The sequence below is a fragment of the Protobothrops mucrosquamatus genome, unplaced genomic scaffold, assembly GCF_001527695.2.
Source record: "Protobothrops mucrosquamatus isolate PMUCROS unplaced genomic scaffold, P.Mucros_1.0 scaffold172, whole genome shotgun sequence".
In the NCBI taxonomy this organism is placed as follows: domain Eukaryota; kingdom Metazoa; phylum Chordata; class Lepidosauria; order Squamata; family Viperidae; genus Protobothrops; species Protobothrops mucrosquamatus.
This window is the reverse complement of record NW_015386532.1, coordinates 222,440-245,194: the sequence shown is the minus strand read 5'-3', so window position 1 is coordinate 245,194 and position 22,755 is coordinate 222,440. Positions and strand designations below refer to the sequence as shown.

Below are 22,755 nucleotides of genomic sequence, written 5' to 3'. Positions count from 1 at the left end.
TAGCTAATTGCGCTAACATAGTTAAGTTAAAACAGGAACTACTGCCTGTTTCAAAGGTTTTTGCCATCCTAGTAAATCATATTATTTATTTATATACTTCCTACTGTAAGAATTGTGAAACTGTTTTTTTCACCATTTCCTAGGATCCTCTTTTTGCTCATATTTCTGCTTCAGTTAAGGATGATTCATGTATACATTTTCATCATGCAATATCCACAATACAGTATAAGCAGAGACTTAAAACATTTTTTGTATTATCCATGATGATTGAGCTGATGTAACAGGACAACCTTAACACTGACTTAACAATGACAAGGTGAAATCAAATGATGCTCTAAACCATTGATGGGAAAATGGCCATAACCTGATACGTGAAATGTCAAAACAGGGCTCTTGTCATTTCATGCTCTATCATTTTTGGTGGAATACATTCAAATATTCAACTGACACAGCCGAATAACATTGTTGAGGGTTTATCATGACCTATCAGATAATATATACATTACTTTATTAGCTCTGGTTCCTCTACCATGCTCTGCTAACTATGCATTAACAGTTAATTGGGTAACAATCTCAAACTTGGCTATTTATATTCTTCTGTGTATTAATAAATATATTATTTTTACTGTTTTTCCACAGAATATAAACAAGAGGAGGAGGATGGCTGGTCCTCCTTTGTAAGTATACTTTGGGATTTGAGGCAAGAGTTGCATATGTTTTATAGAATACCCAGGCAAAGAAATAAAGCTGGTTAAGTGAAAAATGTATATTAATTTAATTTAATTTACAAATTAATGTAGTATGATTGCTCCCCATAAATAGAAAAAAATACGCATTTCTGTAGCTATGAAAATGATGACTGTTACTCAGTGGTAAATTTTGAAGAAGCTCTAGAAAGACATAGATGGTGCACTTAAATCTTCGTTTTAAATACCACAATAGATATGTTTGAAAGAAATGTAATTGTAGCCAATATGACAAGACTGCTACTGCACTCTACTCTTTTACTTGGCCTACAGTTTGGGGTTGAAGCTGCTACTGAAATGTGACAATGTGTATATTGTAATATTGTTTTTAATCTTTGTAAGCCATTCAGAATAGTGCATGAATGAACAGCCATAGAGTTATCCATGAATGAACAGTCATACAAATTAAAATTATAAATCAGTTTTTTTCAAGAACATTATTTTGTTTAAAAAAGCCTAAAATATCAGAAGTAATTCAACTTTCTAATGAAACCTATTATGCAGGTTCGAGAACAGATAAACATGTTTGAAGAAAGTGAATTTAGTGTATCACTCTTTAAGTTACCAAGTTTCTATTGTCACAAATTCTCTAAGCAACTTATTTCCCTGACAAGGCTAAATGAAGCCGCCTTTCAAATCAGTCATTGGGGAGACAGCAGTATCTAAATATCACATTTTTTAAAAAAAAAATGTAGTGTCACAGCAGTTGGCATAATTCTTGAAAATTAAGGACTACATAGTTAGATATTCTATCACCTTGTCAGAGTAATCACTATAAATAGAAGTCTTAGCATGTGTATATGTTTGTGTATTAAATATTACTCTTGGTTGTGGCTTGTGATAGAATTCATTCTGTACCTTGAAAGGTAATCTTAAGATGATAGATTGTTTTGGCAAAAGGACACATCTGTTCTGACAGGATGAAAGTGATGGTTATGAAAGCCCAGATGACTATCAGACGGGAGATGCTGTTGATTATGAAACGCCCAATGATCAAGACGGGGTTGAGGATGAAAATGAGGCAGATTATGAACCCCCTCCGTCAAATGATGAGCAGATCCTCCGCAATACTATATTTCCTCCAAAACCGATTCTGACCATTTCAGATTACATAGGTAACTATTTAAAATCTGATTTCAAGCAGCTCATTCTTCAAATAATTGCAAGGGTAGATGTGGTATTTTGCAGGAGAGATGTGGGGAACTTTTCCCATTGAATAATAATAATAGCAACAATTTTCTGATTCCTTAAAATAATTCCTTCTAATTTGTTTTTTTAAATTCATTTTTTAAAAATGTTTGCACGCTCTGTCAAGCTGCATTATGGAATTCATTGGTGGATTTCTGAAAAGCCAACCTAAATATAAATATAAAAGTAAAATAAAATGTCTTTAGATATAAAATTATGCATCCTGACTACTACTTATCTAGATTACTATAATACATTCTACTTGGGGCCAGCTCATAAAGGATATTCAGAAGTTGCATGTGGTCCAAGACGCACCAGCCTATATGCTCTATGGCTCTCAACATTGGCAGCACATATCACCAGTTTTGAGAGCTTTGCATTGGTTGCCTTTTTGGATCCAACTTAAGGTCTTGGTTTTGAACTCTAAAGCCCTTCATGGCTCAGAAATCTACACAATTGCTGTCTCCAACCAGTTTGGCCTGACTCTAAATCTAACAGGAAGAAACACTGTTTTAGACACCCTTCCCCTGATTGATTTTGATATTGCTATCATTTGATTCTATTTTTTAATACTGTGGCATTGTACTGTTTTTATTTTTATGTTGTTTGAATTGTGGCACGTTTTCATTTTTATATTGGATGTTTTTTTTATATTTCCCCTCCCACATGGAAGCCACTAAGAACCATGTTTATTGGGGCAATGTAGAAATATGTTAGAAAATACATAGCTCACAGAACAAAAAGGGCTATATATATTCTGTAAATGTCCTTGCTTTTGTTAGACAGACCTGCAACAGAGAGAGGTAAACCACCTCTCCAGCCTCCTGTTCCCCCACAGAGGCCTATCCCTAGCCCCATACCAGGAGCATCTCGAACCAGAATCCGTGAGGTATGTTCAAATAGCTTATTTTGATATTTATTTGAAGGATGAAAGCTACCTACTTCAGTGTCATGAGAAAATGCTGTATAGCAATGTATGCATGTCTGTATATTCTTCCTCACATCACTTAACCAAACTGTCTTGAACTGTTGGCTTTGAGTATACTTTAGGTATAATCTGCATCTCAGAGTTGAAGAGACATTCTTCACTAAAAGTATTCTAAAATATAAATAAATGTAGAGACATCCCTCACATACAGAATATAGCAGCTCTCCCATCCCTATCCAACCTTGGTTAATCTTTAAAAATATAGTAGGGTTAGGCCTGGCTAATATTTGATGAGAAATTAGCAGGCCCATGGTTTAGATGGGGTTGTAAAAAAAAGTGTGCAAGAAGGCAAAGGGAATTTTTTTATATGTTATTGTTAAAACCCCTAAATAAGCATGTCTAGAAAGTCAACAGGATTCAATCTTTACTTAAAGAACAGTTTTTCTTTATAGCTTAGCCTACTTCAGTATGGACTCATACTGTACATAAAAGATAATTGTAGAAAGTAGAAGGGACAAGTGTATATTACTTGCTCATTCTGATACTTTGTTGGCACTTCTGTGGGGGGACCTAAAATTATTTCAGCAAATTAAAATCAAGTTAAGTACCATATTATTGAATGTACTCCTGTGTATTTGTTTATATTAATGTGTTCTTTTGGCAGACACCTTTCAGTTCTCCTTCAAGCAATAATGACAGTTACAGAGACAAAAGTGCAAACCTCTTTAAACGTAAGTGTGCTTACTTTCTTTCATTTAATGGATTTCCCCTGTTCAAAACATAAAATATTCCTCCTGCCTTCCCAATCTTTTCACAATTCTAATTTGAATTTTCTTAAATGATAGCATGTTGAGTTTTTAAATTAACTTTATTTTGTAAAGGGTTTTTGATTTATTTATTTGATTTATTTATTTGATTTATGAGGAAAAAAGGGGATATTACTAGTACCCCAAATAGTGCTACTCCACCCAGACGGTTAAAGCTATTCTTTAAGTTTAACCAATTTTTGAATGGAAATTGTTACTAGAATTCTAAAAATAAGTAAGATGACTTTGAGTTGTGGAAATAACACATAAAAATACTAGCACGCTATCTGATCCAATATACTTTTTTGGGTTTCACTTCAGCACCAATTGATCGAAGCAAAAAACCACCAATGGACCGACCTGGGCCAACCTTTGAGAGAGAAAGCCTCGGAGCTGGTGAGCATGTATTTATAATTATCACTTTTTCATTCTAGCCTTTGTTCAGGGTCAGATTTGTTAATTGCCTGAAAAAGAGAGGGCACTAGACAAATATATGGTGCAGGGTATTAGAAAATAGATAGTGATGAGATGAAATGTATAGCTTCAGAAGAACACAATGGACAAGCAATAGCAAGAGATTTTTTTTCAACCAAACTATAATTCTGACGAGTCTACAGCAGGGATGTCAAACTCAATTTCACTGAGGGCCGCATTAGCATTGCGGTTGCCCTGGGGGGGTCGGGGGTGTGTGGACAGAGTGGGTGCAGCCTACTAGGTGAGCATGGATGGAGTGGGTGTGGTCTACTGGGTGAGCGTGGCCAGTTCTACATCGTTCACGTCAAGGGTGCCTATGGGGGGCCTGGGCAGGAGTGGGACAGATCTGAGGGTCTCTGGCATAAGGGGGTGGGACCGGGGCAAGTGCCAAGGCATGGTCTATCGGGGCAAGTGCCAAGATGGCTACCACAAAATTGTACATTGGTTCCCGGCTGGCCTGGGCCAGGGCCAAGAGGCAGCAGAGGCCGTTCCCTCACTGTTTCCAGGATAGCTTTGCGGGCCACATGAAACCACTTTGCGGGCCGCATCCAGCCCCCGGGCCTTGTATTTGACATGTCTGGTCTACAGAAAGATTGTTAGAAATATCAGAGGTTTTTGTGGCGCATGTTTCAAACCACAGAAAAATTGGTTAAAGGTCAGAAAACAAATTTAGAGTGGGCGTATAAAGCTGAAGATAAAAAGTGTTATGTCTTTGCAAGAACATTTTAAATGGGACGCCATAATTTGGTTTTCAACAAGGAAGAGAGAGCTCCCTTAAGGAGTTTAGTTGATTGATCCATCAAATAAAGGAACAAGAAACACACCATGCTTAAGGCACCTTTAATGGACTTTAACAGTAAAGCAGTTTCTCAAAGGGAACTATAATTTTTTTGGCATTCCAGAAAGAGAACATTTCTAACTTCAGTCTCAACATTCTTTACATTTAGAAGTGCAAATGTGAAAGTATGACTTTGAAATGTTATTGATGCCTTTATGAAGAATATTGTACCATATATATCTACAAAGAAGGAAACAGATTGTGTTAAGATAATGTTCTTATCTCAAACCAACCAAATTTCAGTTTTATTTACTTCTACATTGTCATCAGTATAATTATGATGTAAAACATTTGTACAGAGTTATTGTGCAGGGTGACAGCCCCATTCACACAAAAATCAAATGTGAACAGGGCTGTAAAGAGTTGCAGAAACAGCACACTACACTGATGGTCCCATTCTGAAGCCTGAGTCCTTGAGTTATGCTGATTCCAAGTCCTCAAGCACAGGACCCAAGGGACTCCACTATCCAATTGTTGCTTATAACAAGAAATTCCTTTAAGAGAATATCTTTTTAAGGCATAGTTAGGGATGGAACATGCAAGCTGTCCACAGACCAAGATGAGAGTGCTCTACAGGCAAATAAAACATGAATATTTTAACACATTCTATAAGAAGGAAAGGCATTATTACATTTTTGTTTTCTTCACAATGACATGGTAATATCCTTCAACTTTCTCTTAAAGTTAATATAACCTTACAGCACTGTCTAGTTTTCTAAATCCAGTGATGAGTAACTAACTGTTCTTCCCTCTTTTTTCTTAATTAAGGCAAACGAGCTTTTCCTGACATGGTAAGAGATGGCTTTATTCTAGTGAACTCTTGCAATATTTTAGCTTGTTTTTTTTCAGTTTTTTTAATGTTTTAATGTTGCTTTTCCTTCCTTCTTTCCAGGCTCTGACACCAAAGCTCAGGTAACCATTTAATTTTCTGTAAAATAAACCATCAGAATTAGCCAAAGAAACACAACATGAAGAAATTCTCTTTCAAATCCTCTCTCTTTCTCTCTTAGATCTCTGGCAGAAGACTTGGCAAAGATACAGAAGCCTCCTCTGCCACCAACTGAGAGATTCGAAAAAAACAGTCCTTCCTCTAGAAGAATGCTGCCACCCACAAAGTAACTATATCTGTAAAATATAAATAATTTAGCATTAGCCTAGACAAGTGCTGTGCACCAATGAACTACATCTCTGGAAACAATTCTGTGGACTTGTTCTTAGCAAAGTATCTTCTAATGTTCTTTTTTTTGAAACACATTTTATTGGTTTTTTAATTCTTAAGACAAAGTGCTCAGGACACACCGTGGTGTTGGGGTAGTCAAACATTCAAAAATAAAATCATATATAAATAACTCAACTCAATACATTCAATGTCCCCTCTCTATTTCCCTCAAATAGCATAATACATTTAAAATATGCCATTTCTAATTTAAATTTCTATAAATGCTAAACCTGTTTTAAAACTTTGTGAATTTACAATTACCATAATCAAATTTAACTTTAAATCAACAAGTTATCAGTTCAGGTATCCCTTCCAGATATATTCTAATTCTTAATCTCTCACATCCCTCATTTTATCATAAGTCTCATTTATTTCTTCTTCCAGTACACAATACTTATCCTAATTAAAATAAAATATTAATCTACTCTATACATATATAATCCATCAATCGATCAATCTCTTTGAGATAACAAAATAATGTTGAGCCTTAAATCATTTCAGCTCATTAAACAAAATTCAAATTTCATCCAATTGATTATCATGCCTTATCACATCTATGTTATCATACAAAAAGTCATCTTACTAATTTAAAACACTCAATTAATTATTGAAACAATCCAAATCTAAAAAGCCACCATTTTTTCCATTCCAATACATAATAATTTTCATCAAAATAAACCTATTATCCCAAAAAATACATTCTTAATCTATTTAAAATATCTATTCCAATAATCACCCCCCAATTTTTTTCTTACTTCTAATCTAAATCTTAGTCCTTAAAACAGTCCATAAATCAACATTGCCTTTTAATCCATTACACAATTTTAAGTTTCTCTTTTCAGTCTTATTCTGGCCTTTTTTCTGTGCCAGGGAGGTTTCCATAACCAAGCTTCCCTTTCAGCTGATAGATCTCTCTTCATTGCTTGCAGTGCCCTTTGAAACGATAGGAATCCCATCCTCTGCAGTAGGCATCTATTTCTCTCATCCTTAAAGCTTCGTTGCTTTAAAGTTTCAAGTCTTAATCTTTGATTCTTCTGATCCTCAAAACTATATATGGAATGTTTATAAGATAAAATAAATTCCTCTTTTGTCTCAGTTATTTCCTCTTCTAGTGTGTTTTGATTTATAGAATAGTCAGATGTAGTCTGGAGATCAGTTTGAAGGTTTGAAGTAAGACTTCTGGATCTTAATTCTTGTAGCACATATTTCAGCAGTAGCCTCATAAATCTTTTCCAATATAAGTTTGCAGTTTAATTGTAAATGAGATTTCTCCATTTTGATAGTAATTAAAGAGAGTCTCTTTTAAAAAATAGCCAGAAGTTGCGGTATTAGATTTTTGCCACTAGATGTCCTCAGTGGATTAAAAAAAATCTTTTCCAGACACCATTCCCCCCCCTTTTTTTTCTATCTTTTCAAATATAATGTGAAAAAAGAAATAATCTTCCAGCATAAAGTGATAATAGAGCTCTTGGGAAAAAGTTTTTTTCTGTACCCTAAAGCATATGAAAGTAAAATATAGTCTTTAAAATTTTGTTCTATTCCTTTGTTCAACGCCTTTCTTCCCAAACATGTAGAAGCTGCTTTTTCAAGCCAGGGAAATAATTCCAACAAGGCTCTTACAGGCAAAAAAAAAAAAAAAGCAAAATACAGTAAAGAGAGGAACAAAGGAAAAGTCTCACCCAGGTTCACCACGGTGGTTCTTTAGATGTTCTTTGACTTGCGGTTTGGAGTGGCTAGGTGATCGGCCATTTTACTGGCCAATCTTCTTCTCCGTCGGCCCTCAGAGATCGCTCGGACAGCTGGAGGAGCCGCCGCTCCTCCGCAGCCGAGCGAAGCCTCGTCGACAGAAGTCGCATCCTCCAGGGCGACTTTCGACCCGCATAAGGGTCTACCTTCAGAGGGAAGCTAGCCGATGAGGAGACAAGTCTCTTCGTACGACTAGAGATGCCGCGATCCGGAACCGGACGTCTTCTAATGTTCTTTTGAACATGGTCTTAGTACCCTGTTTTCATTTTCAAGCTGTAACATAAATGTAGCAGAATGTCACGTGACTGAAATGCAAATAGGTATTTTCAGTAGCCCACTTGAAATGTAGTATCCATTCTAAAGACGGGGATATAAATGATCCACATAGAAATTCGTTCCTGAGCTGTTTCCCTCAACTATCATCACTGCCTCCTAATATTAGTAGTCCTTGTTTAGTGACTTCAGTTGACACAGCAACTCTGTCATTAAACAAAGCAGTTGCTAAAGGAAACCATAACTATGCTTATGATCTTTATCCCAAAGGTGCTTTTTCAGGAGGCAACTGGACTTTCTTGTTTTTTTCTTTGAAGATGTTTTGCTTCTCATCCAAGAAGCTATTTCAGCTATGACTGGATGATGGGGAATGGAAGATTGACCAGCTGTCTGCAAGGAATATAAATCCTTCCATTCCCCACCATCCAGTCAGAGCTGAAGAAGCTTTTTGGACGAGAAGTGAAAAGTCTTCAAAGAAAAAACAAGAAAGCCCAGTTGCCTTCTGAAAAAGCACCTTTGGGACAACCATGACTGGATGATTGAGAATCTCCATAGACTTATGATCTACTGAAGTCAGTGCAAGATTGGTCTCAAAATTATTTTTCCATTACCATAACTGTGAATGGTCACTGTATGGGGCAGTGGCTAAACAAGGACTACTTGTTTTGGCTTCCATGTTCCTTATTTTTCTTTTAGGTTAAAAGCACTATTACAATTAAAATAACTTCAGGAAAGTAATGTATTATTTATTATTAATGTTAAATTTATATGCCACTCATCACATAGTTTGAAACAACTCTTGAGTTTAGAGAGGAGCAGACAGGACAAAAGTTCAATGGCTAGTCTTTGCAATCAGTGCCGCCCTTTAAGTCTCCTTGCGTGTTTAGATTTCTCTGCAATTCACCTGTCAAGAGGAGGAATGTACAGGTAGTCCTGGACTTCTGACCAGAATGGAGCCTCAAATTTCTGTTGCTAAGTGAGACATTTGTTAAGTGAGTTTTGACCCATTTTACAACTTTTCTTCATGCAGTTGCTAAGTGAATCACTGCAGCTGTTAAATTAGTCATACGGTTGTGAAGTGAATCCGGCTTTCCCATTGACTTTGCTTGCCAAAAGGTCATAAAAGGTGATCACAGGACCCCAGGACATTGCAACCGTCATAAAGATGAGTCAGTTGCCAAGCGTCTGAATTGTGATCACGTGACCATGGGGGTATTGTAACAGTCGTGTGAAAAATGGTCATAAGTCACTTTTTTCAGTGCAGTTGTAACTTCGAATGGTCACTAAACAAACTGTTGTAAGTCAAGGACTACCTGTATAGGGATTCTTCTGGTATAAACTTAAAAATTAATTTATAGTGTTGGACCGGCTATTTGTATACACACTAATGTATAGGCAAAAGTTGAGTATGCATAACATATTAAAGCATGGTTTGTTTACCATGTTCTATTTAATTAACAATCACTAAGTTATAGAGCATAGTTTGCAAAACACAATGTCCACTTCATACTGTATATTAAACCTTAATTGCTTTGGTTGATTTTGGTTTAATATGTTGCATAAATACAGGTACTAAGTAAAGATTTTATAGTTCCATTTTCCTGTTTACAACAACAGCAAATTAGCTGTTGAGTTTTTAAATTAACTTTATTTTGTAAAGGGTTTTTGATTTATTTATTTGATTTATGAGGAAAAAATGGGTTATCAAATAGTGCTACTCCACCCAGACAGTTAAAGCTATTCTTTAAGTTTAAACAATTTTTGATTACTGATCAGGCAATTCCATTACTTGAGATTTATTTTATTTTTTAAACAGATCAACAGTTTTTATTAAAAGTAGAAAGTATTATTAATTTTACTTGTTTTTTAGGAGCAATCAGATGCTTGAAAGACAGACAGAAGTAAGTATATATATATATATAATCTTTCTCTTTAATGATGTTATTTGTAGCATGTTCTCAATTTAACTTCTTAACACTTTTTTTTTTACTTTTTCTAATTTGAGTTTCACTAATCCTTGAACTAGTTTATAGGATCCCTTTGCTGTCTTAATATACCACGTTCAAATATGCTTAATTTAAGGGATAAATTAGTAGCAGTACATTAAAGAATCTGGTTGGCTTTTTTTTTACAATATGTTTAATACATGCTTCCTACCCAAATAGTGGAGGATTTAAAAACAGAACCTCCCCAGATTATGCTGTCAATTGGCAGAGTAGAGAGTAGAAGAAAATAGCCATCTCAGAAGATGACAGAAATGTTTTGGTTGAGCTGATAAAAATTAGGCTCCTTCCACATGCAAGTGGAAATCTAGTCTGACTGAGATCCACACCAACAATGGGGAAAATGCCTATGTAATTGCAAGCTAAGGCAATTACTGAGTAGATCAGGAAACCAACTCCCCAGGAAGACTAGAGTGATCCTTTCCTGGCTAAAATAAGAGTATCTTGCAAGTCTGATTGTGCTTCTCCTTACCTCCGTCATCTTCCTCAGTCAGAGAGGAATTATCCTCTTTTGATTTCTGTAAATTTTGTACAGATTATGTTGATATTCTGAATAAACCAACACAGTTAATCAATAAAAAACTGGCAACACTAATGTTGATTTATGTTATATTTCTTTCAGATGGAATCTGACAGTACGTAATGTTTTATATTTACTTTACTATCGTCATACCCCGTGAATCTATTTTATGTTAAAAATTAACAGTAAAGAATGAGACCAAACATTTTCCAAGAAAAAAAAGAGCTCTGGAGAAGGGGTTGAAAAAACTTTCTATGGGAAATAAGCAATTTGCACTGAACCACTTTCATTGGTTAGCCATTACATTGCTAACAATAGTGTATGCTAAGAATGCTAGCAAACTCAACTCGGTTTGAAATTAATGAGCAAATTTGGAGCCAGTGGTGGCTATGCAATATGGACTCAACTTATTAGAAATCTTATTAGATGTTCATATGGAAGGCATGAATAGGACTTACTGTCCTTACACAATTATTTTGCTATAGCATATAATATAGCTAATGTGAATGCATAAGAATGTAAAAAGAGTCCTGCTGGATCAGGGCAAACCCAGCTTAGTTCAGCATTTTGTTTTTCACAGTAATGAACCTGATGCCTTTAAGGCAGGGGTCCCCAACCCCCGGTCTGTGGACCAGTACCCGGCCGTGACATGCCAGCAACCGGTCCGCACAAACAAGGAAAGCCCCATCCACAGGTTGCAGGCAGCACACAAAACCATGCCCCCTTCGGTCCGCGAAAAAACCTCTCTTCACAGAACTGATCCCTGGTGCCCAAAAGGTTGGGGACCCTCTGCTTTAGGGTGCTCAACAGCAGGAGGTGGATATATTCCTCGCTCTTACCACTGCTCCCCTGAAAATTCTATTTGGAGGCAGGCTGTCCCTAAGTGAGAGTTAATCTTGAATCTTCCAAGACCAATAGCTCCTAATAAGCCTGTCCTCCAACAATTTTTCCAATTTCTTTTTAAGACCATTCAAGAAAGGCGATTTCTATATTTGCGGTTATTCATTCCACAAGTTAACTGTGCATGATGTAAAGAAGTACTTCATTTTGTGTGTTTTAAATTTTCTTCCAATCAGCTCTATTTTATGGGTTTTGGACAAATGTTTTGAGGTACTGACAAAACCTCCCTATTCAGATTCTCCATGCTGTTTGACTTTATATCCCTAACTCGTGTCTCCTCTCAGTTGCCTATTTTCCAAGCTAAAAAGTCCCACATGTTGTAGCCTTTTCTTGTAGAGGAGGTCTTTGAGCTCTCAGATAATTTTGGTTGCCCTTCTCAGTAGCCAAGGATGGCTACCAGACTACCAGTCCCATAAGCAGTATTCTAAGCAAAGATGTACTACAGATTTGATAAGAGCATTACAGTGTTAGCATTTTTATTTTCAATCCCCTTTCCCAGTGATCCTTAGCATGAAATTGGCCTTTTTCACAGCCAGTGAAATGTTTTTGTCAATTGTTTGTTTTTGCTGTTCTCTGTAGATATTCTCCAAAGGCCAGTTCCACAGCCATCACCTCAGCCCTTCAACACCTTTCCTTCCAGAACCACTAAGTCTAATATAATTCCTTTACCACCCAAAACGAAGCCTGACCTACACACAGAAAGGTTGGTTGAATGAACTGTCAACCCAAAGTATACAATTAACTTATGCTGCAATTATTATTCATCATTTAATTCTATAAATAATATTCTTTTAATAATGATGTAGTATGCTAGTACTCTAGATTAGTATTCATTTTAATAGTTGAAAATGTCTGAAACAAGAAACTTTCATAATAATATTTTTAATATTTTTAATCTAAAGATGTTTCACTGCAATGGAAATCCACAGGCAAATAGATAAGGCTATAATAATTTATTATATGTTTATAAAATTAAGCAAATTAAAATATTTTAGCATCAGTCTGAGACTGCCAATTATGTCCTTGTTTCTATAAAGAACATAGAGGAAGAAGGGAATAGGAGCAGGAAAGGAAGATACAGCCTCCCTCTATGTTTTTTATGGAAAGATTTGGTGCTTGTTTTAGCCATAGATCTACTGTACTTCTTGTATCAAAAACGTCAGAGCACATTTGACAAGTGTCCAATGGAAGTATAATTTTAATATTTATTCACATTATAAACGTTCACTCTGGAACAATCGCCATTTGAAAATACCGGTTATACCCTTATTTTGGAAATCAAATCAAGACAATTAACCAGTGGAACGGCTTGTCTTCAGAGATTGTGGGCATTCCATCACTGGAGATTTTTAAGAGGAGACTGGACAGTCACTTGCCTGGAATGGTATAGGTTCTCCTGCTTGAGCAGGGGGATGGACTAGAAGACCTCCAAGGTCCCTTCCAGCTCTATTCTATTCTATTCTATTCTATTCTATTCTATTCTATTCTATTCTATCCCAGTAAAATGGTGATCCCATCTTTGCTTAAGAAGGTAGCAGTGGTTCATCTTCATTCCCTCCTTAAGAAACCAATGCTGGACCCAATCTTTGGACCAGAAATTGGGCAATTTTGGTCATGTGCTCAACCTGCCCATTTAGGGAAAATCATTGACTTTTAGGTAAAGTCAGGACGCAGCTTCAGAGAGTTCAGGATATATCTGAACCCATTTCAGTTGGATTTCATATTTAGATATAGTATTGAAGCAGAATATATTGTATTTCTGGAGGATCTCTACTAAGAACAGGATGACCCTTCCTGAACTTTCAGTGACTTTTGGTACTATTAATCATGATATCTTTCTGGATGGGCTAAGGGGGTTGGGATTGGGGACACAATATTGTGGCGATTCTCCTGCTTCTTCTGAGGTCACTTCAGTCAATATTGGTGGATTGGAAAGGCTTTTATGCTGTGCCTGGCTTTGCACAGTTCCTCAGGAAATTGGATAAATGAATAAGTTTAAAGAAGCTTAACCAACTGATTGCCAATCAAGTCTCTAAATTATTTCAGTTATTATAAGAGGAATGTGTATTATCTAAAACTGAAGTGGTAATATATTCCATTAAAACATTGCTTATCTTTCTGACATGCTCCAGATGCATCTAAAGCTCCTACTATCAGCATTAGAATTTGCTTTAGATTATTCTAAAGCTACATTATTTTTATAGAAGTATTGTAAATATTGTTACTGGCAAGAATTCTAGAATAAAGGATTAGAATAAAGGCAATCTCTGGCTTACATATAATGAAGACTGTAAAACAAGGGGACAGCAAAAGTTAACTTCTTGATAACACTACTGTTTATATAGCTGGAGATTAAGAGGCTATCTGTATTCATTTGTGTATCCTAATCAGTCTTTGTTTTCATTATAGCATTTCCTCAAGTGCATCATTACCACCCCGTCTTCTGCCAAGTATGTATTTTAGAAATACTTTATTTATTGAGCTTGTATTTCTACTGATATTGAAATCTAGTATCTCATTAAATCTTATCAGTTGGAGAACCATAATGTATTTGTGTTAAAGCAAATGTATAAAGCATCAATGATCTGTGTGTCACCACAAAGGAATAAGACAAATAAATTAAAGACATGAAATAAAAAGAGAAATGTAAAACTTACCCAACATTGTTCACTATTCTTTTTTGTAGTTTCCCATACTTGCAAATCAGGCACAACTTCATATATTGCCCTTTGTTCTAGATTTGAACTAGTGATATAACTATAAACAGATGGGGATATGTATAACTACTATACAGGGCAATAAATATAGGGTATTAAATATATGAGCAATTAAGGTGACCCTTTAAAATGTGTGTGTGGGGGGGATATTTTACACATATAAAGAATGAGGAATCATAATTTAGGGTAGAGTAATAAAAGTAGGGAGATGCACATGGACCAGTGAAGGCCAAGATCAACAAATAACCTACCATGTACTATATGGCCAGTTAGTACTGTACATGATTTATCACAGAATATCATCATCTATTTGTCTTAGTTGCTTCTACTCTGCTGGCACCAGTTAGAGGAGTAACATCTGTATATACATTATAATGAAAGAGAATATCTGTAGTGGATTTTACAAATGGAAAATTTTGGGAATTTTCCCATCTCTAGTAAGCTATCAATGTATTTGGGTGTAAACGTTTGTGGGTGATATAGTCTGTTTTTAATCAGTTTGCATACTGGATTTAAGCTATAGCAAAACAGCATTAATCTAAATCTTGGTGTCAATATGAAGTACATATTGTTCAACTTGAAATAGATTCCTTAACTACATCTCAGTATGAATTCAGTGGACTAATTTTAATTTCTAAACACATTTTAATATTTCCGAAGGTAACCTCTCCAGAACTTTTTCCAAGACCCCAGCAGATGGCAGACCACCGTTACCAATTCCCAGTAAACCAAATGCAGAATTTCCTAAAGCTGATAATGAAAGAGGGGAACAAATTTATAAGGTATACAAATATCATCAAGAAAAGTTAAATATTGGAACATGTAAGTGATTTATTCAATAGAAACTCAGACCCAGCTGATCCATATGAAATAAAGGGACATAAGATAAGGTAAGGGAAGTTGAGATCAAGGCAACAGTAAAGTCAACAATAAAGGCCAGCAGGAAGGAATCTACTTTTATTATTTATTATTTAAATAAAATAAAAAAGATGTTTTTTTAGGAAAACTTGTAAAACGATTTGTCGTAAGATCTCCTCTACATAAAGTAGAAGCTTTTTATAATATCTGTGGCCTGCAGAGGTGAGAAGTAGATCTGTAAGAGGGCCCCATTTAAGCCACCCATCAAAATTTGCCCTCTCCCAAAGGCACATGCCTTTCCAGTCACATATTTACTATCATGACTGGTGGCTAGGTTCTTGCCAGCTGTTTAACCAGAAGCAAATAAACCAGATTTAACTAATCATTTTGCTTATCAGACACCAACATGGGGAGGGGGAGGAAGACTAAAACACAGGCAATGGGAATCAGCAATGGGGGCAACAAATTCCATGTAGTATAGAATGATAGCAAACTAAAAATAACTGGAGAATATTTTAACTTAGTAGTTAGTAGTTAACTTAGCAGATTTGATAAACTACTATAAATTTGATAAAAAGGAGTCTCTGGTGTTAGAAAAGGAAAAAAGCTAACTCAGCTAAGAATGACTTGTCTAATCGTGGACTAGAGACGTGAAAAAGAAGTTTGGACTGCGCAAGAGAATACACAATCCAAACTCGGGTCAAACTAACACTTTGCTTGGTTTAAACTACAACTTTTTAAACTTAAGATTTTCCCCACTGTTTCTACTGCTTACCTCATTCTTTGCTGTTATAATGCTATCTAATTACCTTACAAGGCAGAAGTATTATAAATTGTATAAATTGTATTATCTACAGATAGTCCTTGACTTACAACCACAACTGAGCCCAAAATTTATGTTGCTAAGTGAAACATTTGTTAAGCGAGTTTTGCCCCATTTTATGACTCCTCTTGCCACAGTTGTTAAGTGAATCACTGCACTTGTTAAGTTAGTAACCTGGTTGTTCAGTGGATCTGGCTTCCCCATTGACTTTGCTTGTTGGAAGGTCGCAAAAGGGGATCACGTGACCCTGAAATACTGCAACCGTCATAAATATGAACCAGTTGCCAAACATCCAGATTTTGATCATGTGACCAACGGGATGCTGCAATGGTTGTAAGTGTGAAAAACAGTCGTAAGTCATTTTTTTCAGTGACATAAGTTTGAATGGTCGCTAAATGAACTGCTGTAAGTCTAGGACTACCTGTATTACAAAGAAAATATGCAGAACTTCTTTATAAACTCTTAAGCAAGGACAAAGCAAAGCAAAAACAAAGATCTGGCAAAAGCTGGGAAATATAGAAGTTCTTGACTAGATTACATATGGATACAAAACAAAATTCAGAGATACTCTGAACAAATGGGGCTATCCGGTGTCTTCTGCCTTTGTGACTGTGATGACAGGCAGACAACAACACATATGTATAGCTGTCATTTGTGTCCTGATTAGTGTATACTTGAGGATCTCATGGCAACGCAATGCAATTAATGTTGCTAGTTTCTGGGCAAGATCTGTTTAGCTTGTACATATTTTAATCTTGTATTTTATATTTTAAATTTTATGCTGTATAGTATGCCTTATTTTAATCATGATGATTCTGACATGAATAAAGAAAGAAAGCAAAGATAAAGATGTAGCAGGGAGAGGAGAGATGAAGGAAATATCTCTGGGTAGCGTGAAACGTTCCAAATGCTAGTTTGAAATTTTATCTTAAGACAGAATTTGGAAAATTGCATGGAAGTGTTATTAAACTAAATACATGCAGGTACAAAATATTTTAGAATGGCATCCAAAAGCCATGGAGAATAAACAAAACCTTTTCAAGAAGATGTAATATAATTTGTTTATCTACATTAAACATAAATATTTAGCAACGTAAGCAAAATCAACTCCCAGTAGTTGAATACTTTTGGGTCTTTAAGTGATCTGTATGCTTTCCTAAATACATTTCAAAATTCCACATTTATGTTTATGATCATAAACACATTTTTCCATTTCTTTTTTCATTTGGCTGACTGATCATCAGGGTCAACAACATCAAAAGTGGTATGTTGCTGATATCACCCGGTCAGATGCAGAAGTTGCACTTAGGAACATAAACCAGGTAAAGATTTCAGTGTTATTGTCTGTATGAATCAGTATTTCTCAATCTCAGCAAATTTAAAATATGTGGGTTTCATGCTGGTGGGGCATTCTTGGAGCTGCAATCCACACATCTTAAAAGTGGTCAAGATTGAGAAACTCTAGTACATACTGTATGTACATATAAGAAAATGGTTAAATGCTTAAAAATGCAGTGCAAATCTATTTCAGTTATTTATATATTTATTCAATTTTGAAAGCTTTTGTGATGATATCTTTTCTCAAAAACATTTTAATATGTTACTTTTTTTAGGATGGTGCATTTTTAGTAAGAGACAGCTCCAAAAAATCAGTTGAGCAGCCATATGTTCTAATGGTGCTTTACCACAACAAAGTTTACAATATCCAGATACGTTATCAACAAGAGACTCAAGTCTACTTCTTGGGAACTAGCTTGAAAGGAAATGAGGTATGTTGTGGCATCATTCTCTTAACGCCATAATCTTTCCACTATGGAGACATATTAAATGTAAGACTTTCTAAGTCAGTCAAATTGCTTTTCCCTAGATGTTCTACAACATCTGTATATATTAACTAAGCAGCATCAAATCTATAAAAATAATGATGTTATCCATTTAGGTATGTCCAACTCTTGGCCATTCTATGGGCCAGGTCTTCCAATCTTACACTTTCGATAAAAATATTAGTAACTAAATAAAGATCCATTGGTGTGTCCTCGACCAAATAATTGTATAAAATAAAATTATTACGAAGTAGGCAAAATGAAGTTGTTTTAACTTTTTTTCTGTCACGAAAGTAACCGATTTTTGCAAATCACACAGGACTTCACTTCAGTGGCTGACATTGTTGATTACTTCAAACGAATGCCCCTTTTGTTGATAGATGGAAAAGACCGATGCTCAAAGAAGCAATGTATGTTAACATATGCTGCTGGTACTCTTTAGAGGAAAGAATGCATGAAGATCAAGTTCAAGCTCCACTTTGTCTTTTCAAGTTAGAGGAGTAATTGATTTGTGTTGGATGAACTGAGATAATTTCTTATTTGTTTTTTTTATATTACACTATGAATGTTATTATTGTATTATCTTTCTTCCTCCCCTTTGGTATGAAAGCTATTAAGCACATTCATTTTTCACTGAAAAAAATTATATGTGTGATATCTGTTGATTGAAATATACTCTGTAGACTGTGTCGTATTATTATTGAATATTTTTCTTCAAGATGAAGAAGTCTTCTAAACAATAGTTCTATATATCTTTTCCATATAAAGATTTAGTAACAGATTCATTCAAGAATAACTTAACAGATATTTTCTGATATTATTAAACCCAGCATGCATGCTAATGTTTGTTCTTAGTGAAAACATTTGTTTATTGAGTTTATTGAGTATGATGGCACCGATTAATTGCGGTCAGAAAGAGTCAAAAGGATTTTTGTGTGTGTAGTCATTTTCTATTTAAACATTTGTTAAAGAACTAATTGTTTCTTTTGCAGTCTTCATTTGTATCTTTCAATCAAAGCTATTGTATATTATGATTTTTCATAATACATACGATATAAATATGTTTTTATTTCTTATTGTTCTTGAAACTATGAAATGTAAATTAATTTCTGTATCAATCACTGAATCTGGGTTTCAGAATGGGTAGATTTCTTGAAAAAATATTTTAGTGACTTAAGCAAACCTTTTAGTCAACAACTGTTCATTATATTCTTCTTGTACAGGACCAGAATATTAACATTTTAAAATTTGATTATAATAGAAGAGTGGTTGGATCTGCCTGCTGTAGTGTAAAGCTTGTATATTCTTACCTTATCCAAAACAACAAGAACATTTGAGCATCACACCAAAGCATACTGTGGTGTCAGAAAATCACAAGGAACCATGCTCTTATGTGTCTAAGATACAATGTTTGGTGGTATTTTTCTCCACTTTATTCATTTAGATGAAATAAAAATTCACTATTAAATGTGATTAAAATTAATTATGGAATAAAGCAAGTTTGAAGCTTTGTATATTAAACAAAACATGACTAAAACCAATCTCATAACAAGCTATGATTTGGAAAAAAAGGAGTAAAAATTTCTGAGCAAAGGAGTAAGAGAGGGGAGGGAACCCATTATTGCAAGACTTCAGTGGTTTGGTCACGTGGTCCCAAGCAAGAAATAATCTGATATTTCAAATAAATGATCAGTGAGCCCCCTTCACCCCAACAGAAAATATTTCAATGAAATTGATTATATGTTTATATGTTGCTAGTTTGCTTTTTTTTCCCCCAGGAAAATAATTATGAAACATTTACCTGTCAACAACTGCATTTATATAGATCAATTTTATTTAATACACAATTGTTTTAACAACTAAACATTCCAAGTTAAGAATATAACAAATCAAAATATTTTATAATTCTTATTGAAATAATATAATATTGAATATTTATTAGATTTAAACAAACAAGCAAGAAATGTATACTGATGTTTATATAATCATGGCTTTTATGTTCAGAAAAAAATATTTTGCTATAATATATGCCGGGTCTTTTTCAAAATACAGAAATATCTTAAACACAGGAATCAAGGCTTTTTTTAAAAAAAAAATCTCTTTTTTTCTCTTTCTTTCTCTCTGCTCTTACACAATACACACTCACTTTCATGTAAAATGTTGGTAAAAAGAATAAGAAAATGCCCAAAGTATCCTTATTTGATGCCAGCTTATATATCAATATTTTAGTAACTCAAGCTTAAAAGACTTTATTTCTGACTTCTGATACTCAATTATAAACATATTCACAGAAATATTTTAAAAGATATTATGATACAAGACCATTAAAAAATCAGTAAAGTTCCCTTTCGCTTAACTATTTTAAATATAAATTTAAAAACTACTGGAGAGATACTAGCAAAAAGGATACTCAGTTTTTATTTTTGAACTCTTCTTGACTCTTTTCCTCATCTTCTCTTGAAACATCTGCTTGAACAGGATGACTGAAGTTCAGAAGAAGATCACAAAGCAGGAGTTCAGTTTTTACTGTAAGGCAACATTTGATTTTGTCTTTAAAAAATCTGTACATTGCATGGTTTCTCTGTATTACCTTATGTGTATTTATTGCCCTAAGGAATAATAATATAACTGTTTCTACAATGCAAATTGGATAAAAAGGCTAAGAAAGTAAAGCAATGGCTTTCAAGTTTCTATTGTGATCAGGTATGCATGACAATAAAGTATTATATAATACAATATTATAAAAAATATGAAAGCAAGAAGAAATAAAAATTATTTGTTATATCCTGCATTCTATTTTTAACAGTTTTCATGAGGAGTAGTCAAGCAAGGACACCATCACATTCCAGTTAAATTCCCAACTGTTAAACTCCCAACAGTTAAAGTTGGGAATCTTTAAGAAATAACTGAAGTGGAAGGGAAAGCTAGGGAGAAAATGTGAAATTTGAAAGAAAGTACTTCTGAAAAGCTTTTCTTAAAATGCAGGTGAATATATTGTGAGGAACACTAGAGACAGTCCTCTGTGGGAGTACTACAGAACTTTTTTTAAAAAAAACCCCCACAATTAAAATGCATGCTTGCAGATTCCATTCATTTTAAGGCCACCTACTGATTTACACAAACTGGGTACAGTACATACAGTATTCTTGTAATGTTTTCTGCTGCCTTTCTGGAACCACAACTAAGTAGCATTTTTTTTTTCTAGACATTGGTGACCTAGATACAAATCCTTGCTTAACCACAGAAACAATTCAGCAATTCAGTAGCTTCTGCCAAATTGGTGTATCTCAGCCTAATCTAGAACTAGAATGCTGTCATAAACTGCATTAAAACTATTTCTCTCTCTGTGTGTATGTATGTATGTATGTGTGTTTATATGTGTTCATTCAGTGGTGGGATTCAGCCGGTTCCCACCAGTTCGGCAGAACCGGTAGCTAGTTTTTTGTTGCCCAGGCCCAGAACAGACTTCTGGAAGCGGCATCCACGCAGAGAACCGGTTGTTCACATATTTGAATCCCACCACTGTGTTCATTACATAAAAATATTGACTTAGCAAGTTTTAAAAGCACAGTTTCAGCAACAAAACATATAATCTACAGTGTCTACTCTCATACATATTATACACACACACACACACACACACACACACACTAATATACATTTAGAGCAGGGTTCTCCAAAGTGATTGGTATCAACCCCCAAGACTTGACGGTATTATCCATTATTGCTATTATTATTATTATTATTAGTAGTAGTAGTAGTAGTAGTAGTAGTAGTAAAGTAAGTAAAAATTCATATTCATATCATTCTTCATTTCATATCTTTATTCTGTGGCATTAGAAATTACCAATAAGTGTATTCATTTCAAATGATACTTTATCCAAAGTTCTGATTGCATTATCAATAACAAGCAAGTGATCCTTCTCATTCATGGACATCTGAAAGAAAATACAAATAAAAATCAGAATGAAGAGCAACAATTTTCTCAAAATTCTTCAAACTGTTTTAGTAACTGAAAAGAAAGATAACTATTGTCATTTTTTACTATGGGCACACTGGCACACATTAAAAATGAAATTCTGTTGCCTGCTCTCAAGTGTACACATACATAACATACATATAAACATGCTATATACATACATATGTAAATACTTACACCCTTACATATAAATACATATAAATATTAATCACTGTCCATCTTGAATACATAGCAGAAAGAGAAAGCTTGAGAGTTCACAAGGTTGATACTGTATGGAACAAAACTGTGACTGAATTTGGATGTTCTGCTTTGGATACCCTGAAGCCTCCTCCCAGAAGGTAACAAGGAAGGAATCTATGTGTAGGTGTAAATGTAAGTGTAAGTGTAATGGAATTAATTAGAGTAAAATGTGAGCTAAGAAACAGTTTGTTCTTTAAACTCCAAATAATGGTAGTTTATTTGAAACTCACACACATACAATAAAATGCTAATAAAATGATAAGATCTTCAGGGTGGTTAGGTTTGATTCCTGATTATTTTCTAAGCAACAGAACTTAAGAGAAACTGCCGTTGCTTCTTACAGTGTATATTTTTCAACTTCCTAGTCCAGACCACATTTTTTTCAAACTATGTTCTGTAGATTGATGGGGTTCTGTGAGAGATTAAGGGCAAAGAAAAAAGAAAAAGAAAGAAAGAGAAAGAAATTCATTCCAATGTAGCCAATTTTCTATTAGTAGTGTTCTCTTTAACAGGGATTACAGGATTATAATAACAACAACAGGTTTCAAAGTTTGGAAATCTTTGTCTAGGCCAGCAGTTCTCAACCTTCCTAATGCCGCGACCCCATGCACCCACGTGACCACACGCATGTACCCACGTGACCACACGCACGCACCCATGTGACCCACACGTGA

The 22,755-nt window shown here is 34.8% G+C and overlaps 1 protein-coding gene across 1 annotated transcript in view; it reads left to right on the top strand.

Moving 5' to 3' along the window:
* The window catches only part of LCP2 (lymphocyte cytosolic protein 2), a 41,477-nt gene extending 23,085 nt beyond the window's left edge, over positions 1 to 18,392 (top strand). Inside the window, exons 6-21 of the mRNA XM_015813579.1 lie at positions 640 to 677; positions 1,666 to 1,861; positions 2,717 to 2,823; positions 3,527 to 3,593; positions 3,990 to 4,064; positions 5,749 to 5,771; positions 5,873 to 5,892; positions 5,991 to 6,095; positions 10,089 to 10,119; positions 10,844 to 10,856; positions 12,221 to 12,344; positions 14,051 to 14,091; positions 15,019 to 15,140; positions 17,284 to 17,361; positions 17,653 to 17,808; positions 18,182 to 18,392. Of these exons, the coding sequence (XP_015669065.1) occupies positions 640 to 677; positions 1,666 to 1,861; positions 2,717 to 2,823; positions 3,527 to 3,593; positions 3,990 to 4,064; positions 5,749 to 5,771; positions 5,873 to 5,892; positions 5,991 to 6,095; positions 10,089 to 10,119; positions 10,844 to 10,856; positions 12,221 to 12,344; positions 14,051 to 14,091; positions 15,019 to 15,140; positions 17,284 to 17,361; positions 17,653 to 17,808; positions 18,182 to 18,304 (1,319 nt within the window). The 3' untranslated portion in view covers positions 18,305 to 18,392. The remainder of the gene's footprint in view (positions 1 to 639; positions 678 to 1,665; positions 1,862 to 2,716; positions 2,824 to 3,526; positions 3,594 to 3,989; positions 4,065 to 5,748; positions 5,772 to 5,872; positions 5,893 to 5,990; positions 6,096 to 10,088; positions 10,120 to 10,843; positions 10,857 to 12,220; positions 12,345 to 14,050; positions 14,092 to 15,018; positions 15,141 to 17,283; positions 17,362 to 17,652; positions 17,809 to 18,181) is intronic.
* The last annotated feature ends 4,363 nt before the right edge of the window (positions 18,393 to 22,755 follow it).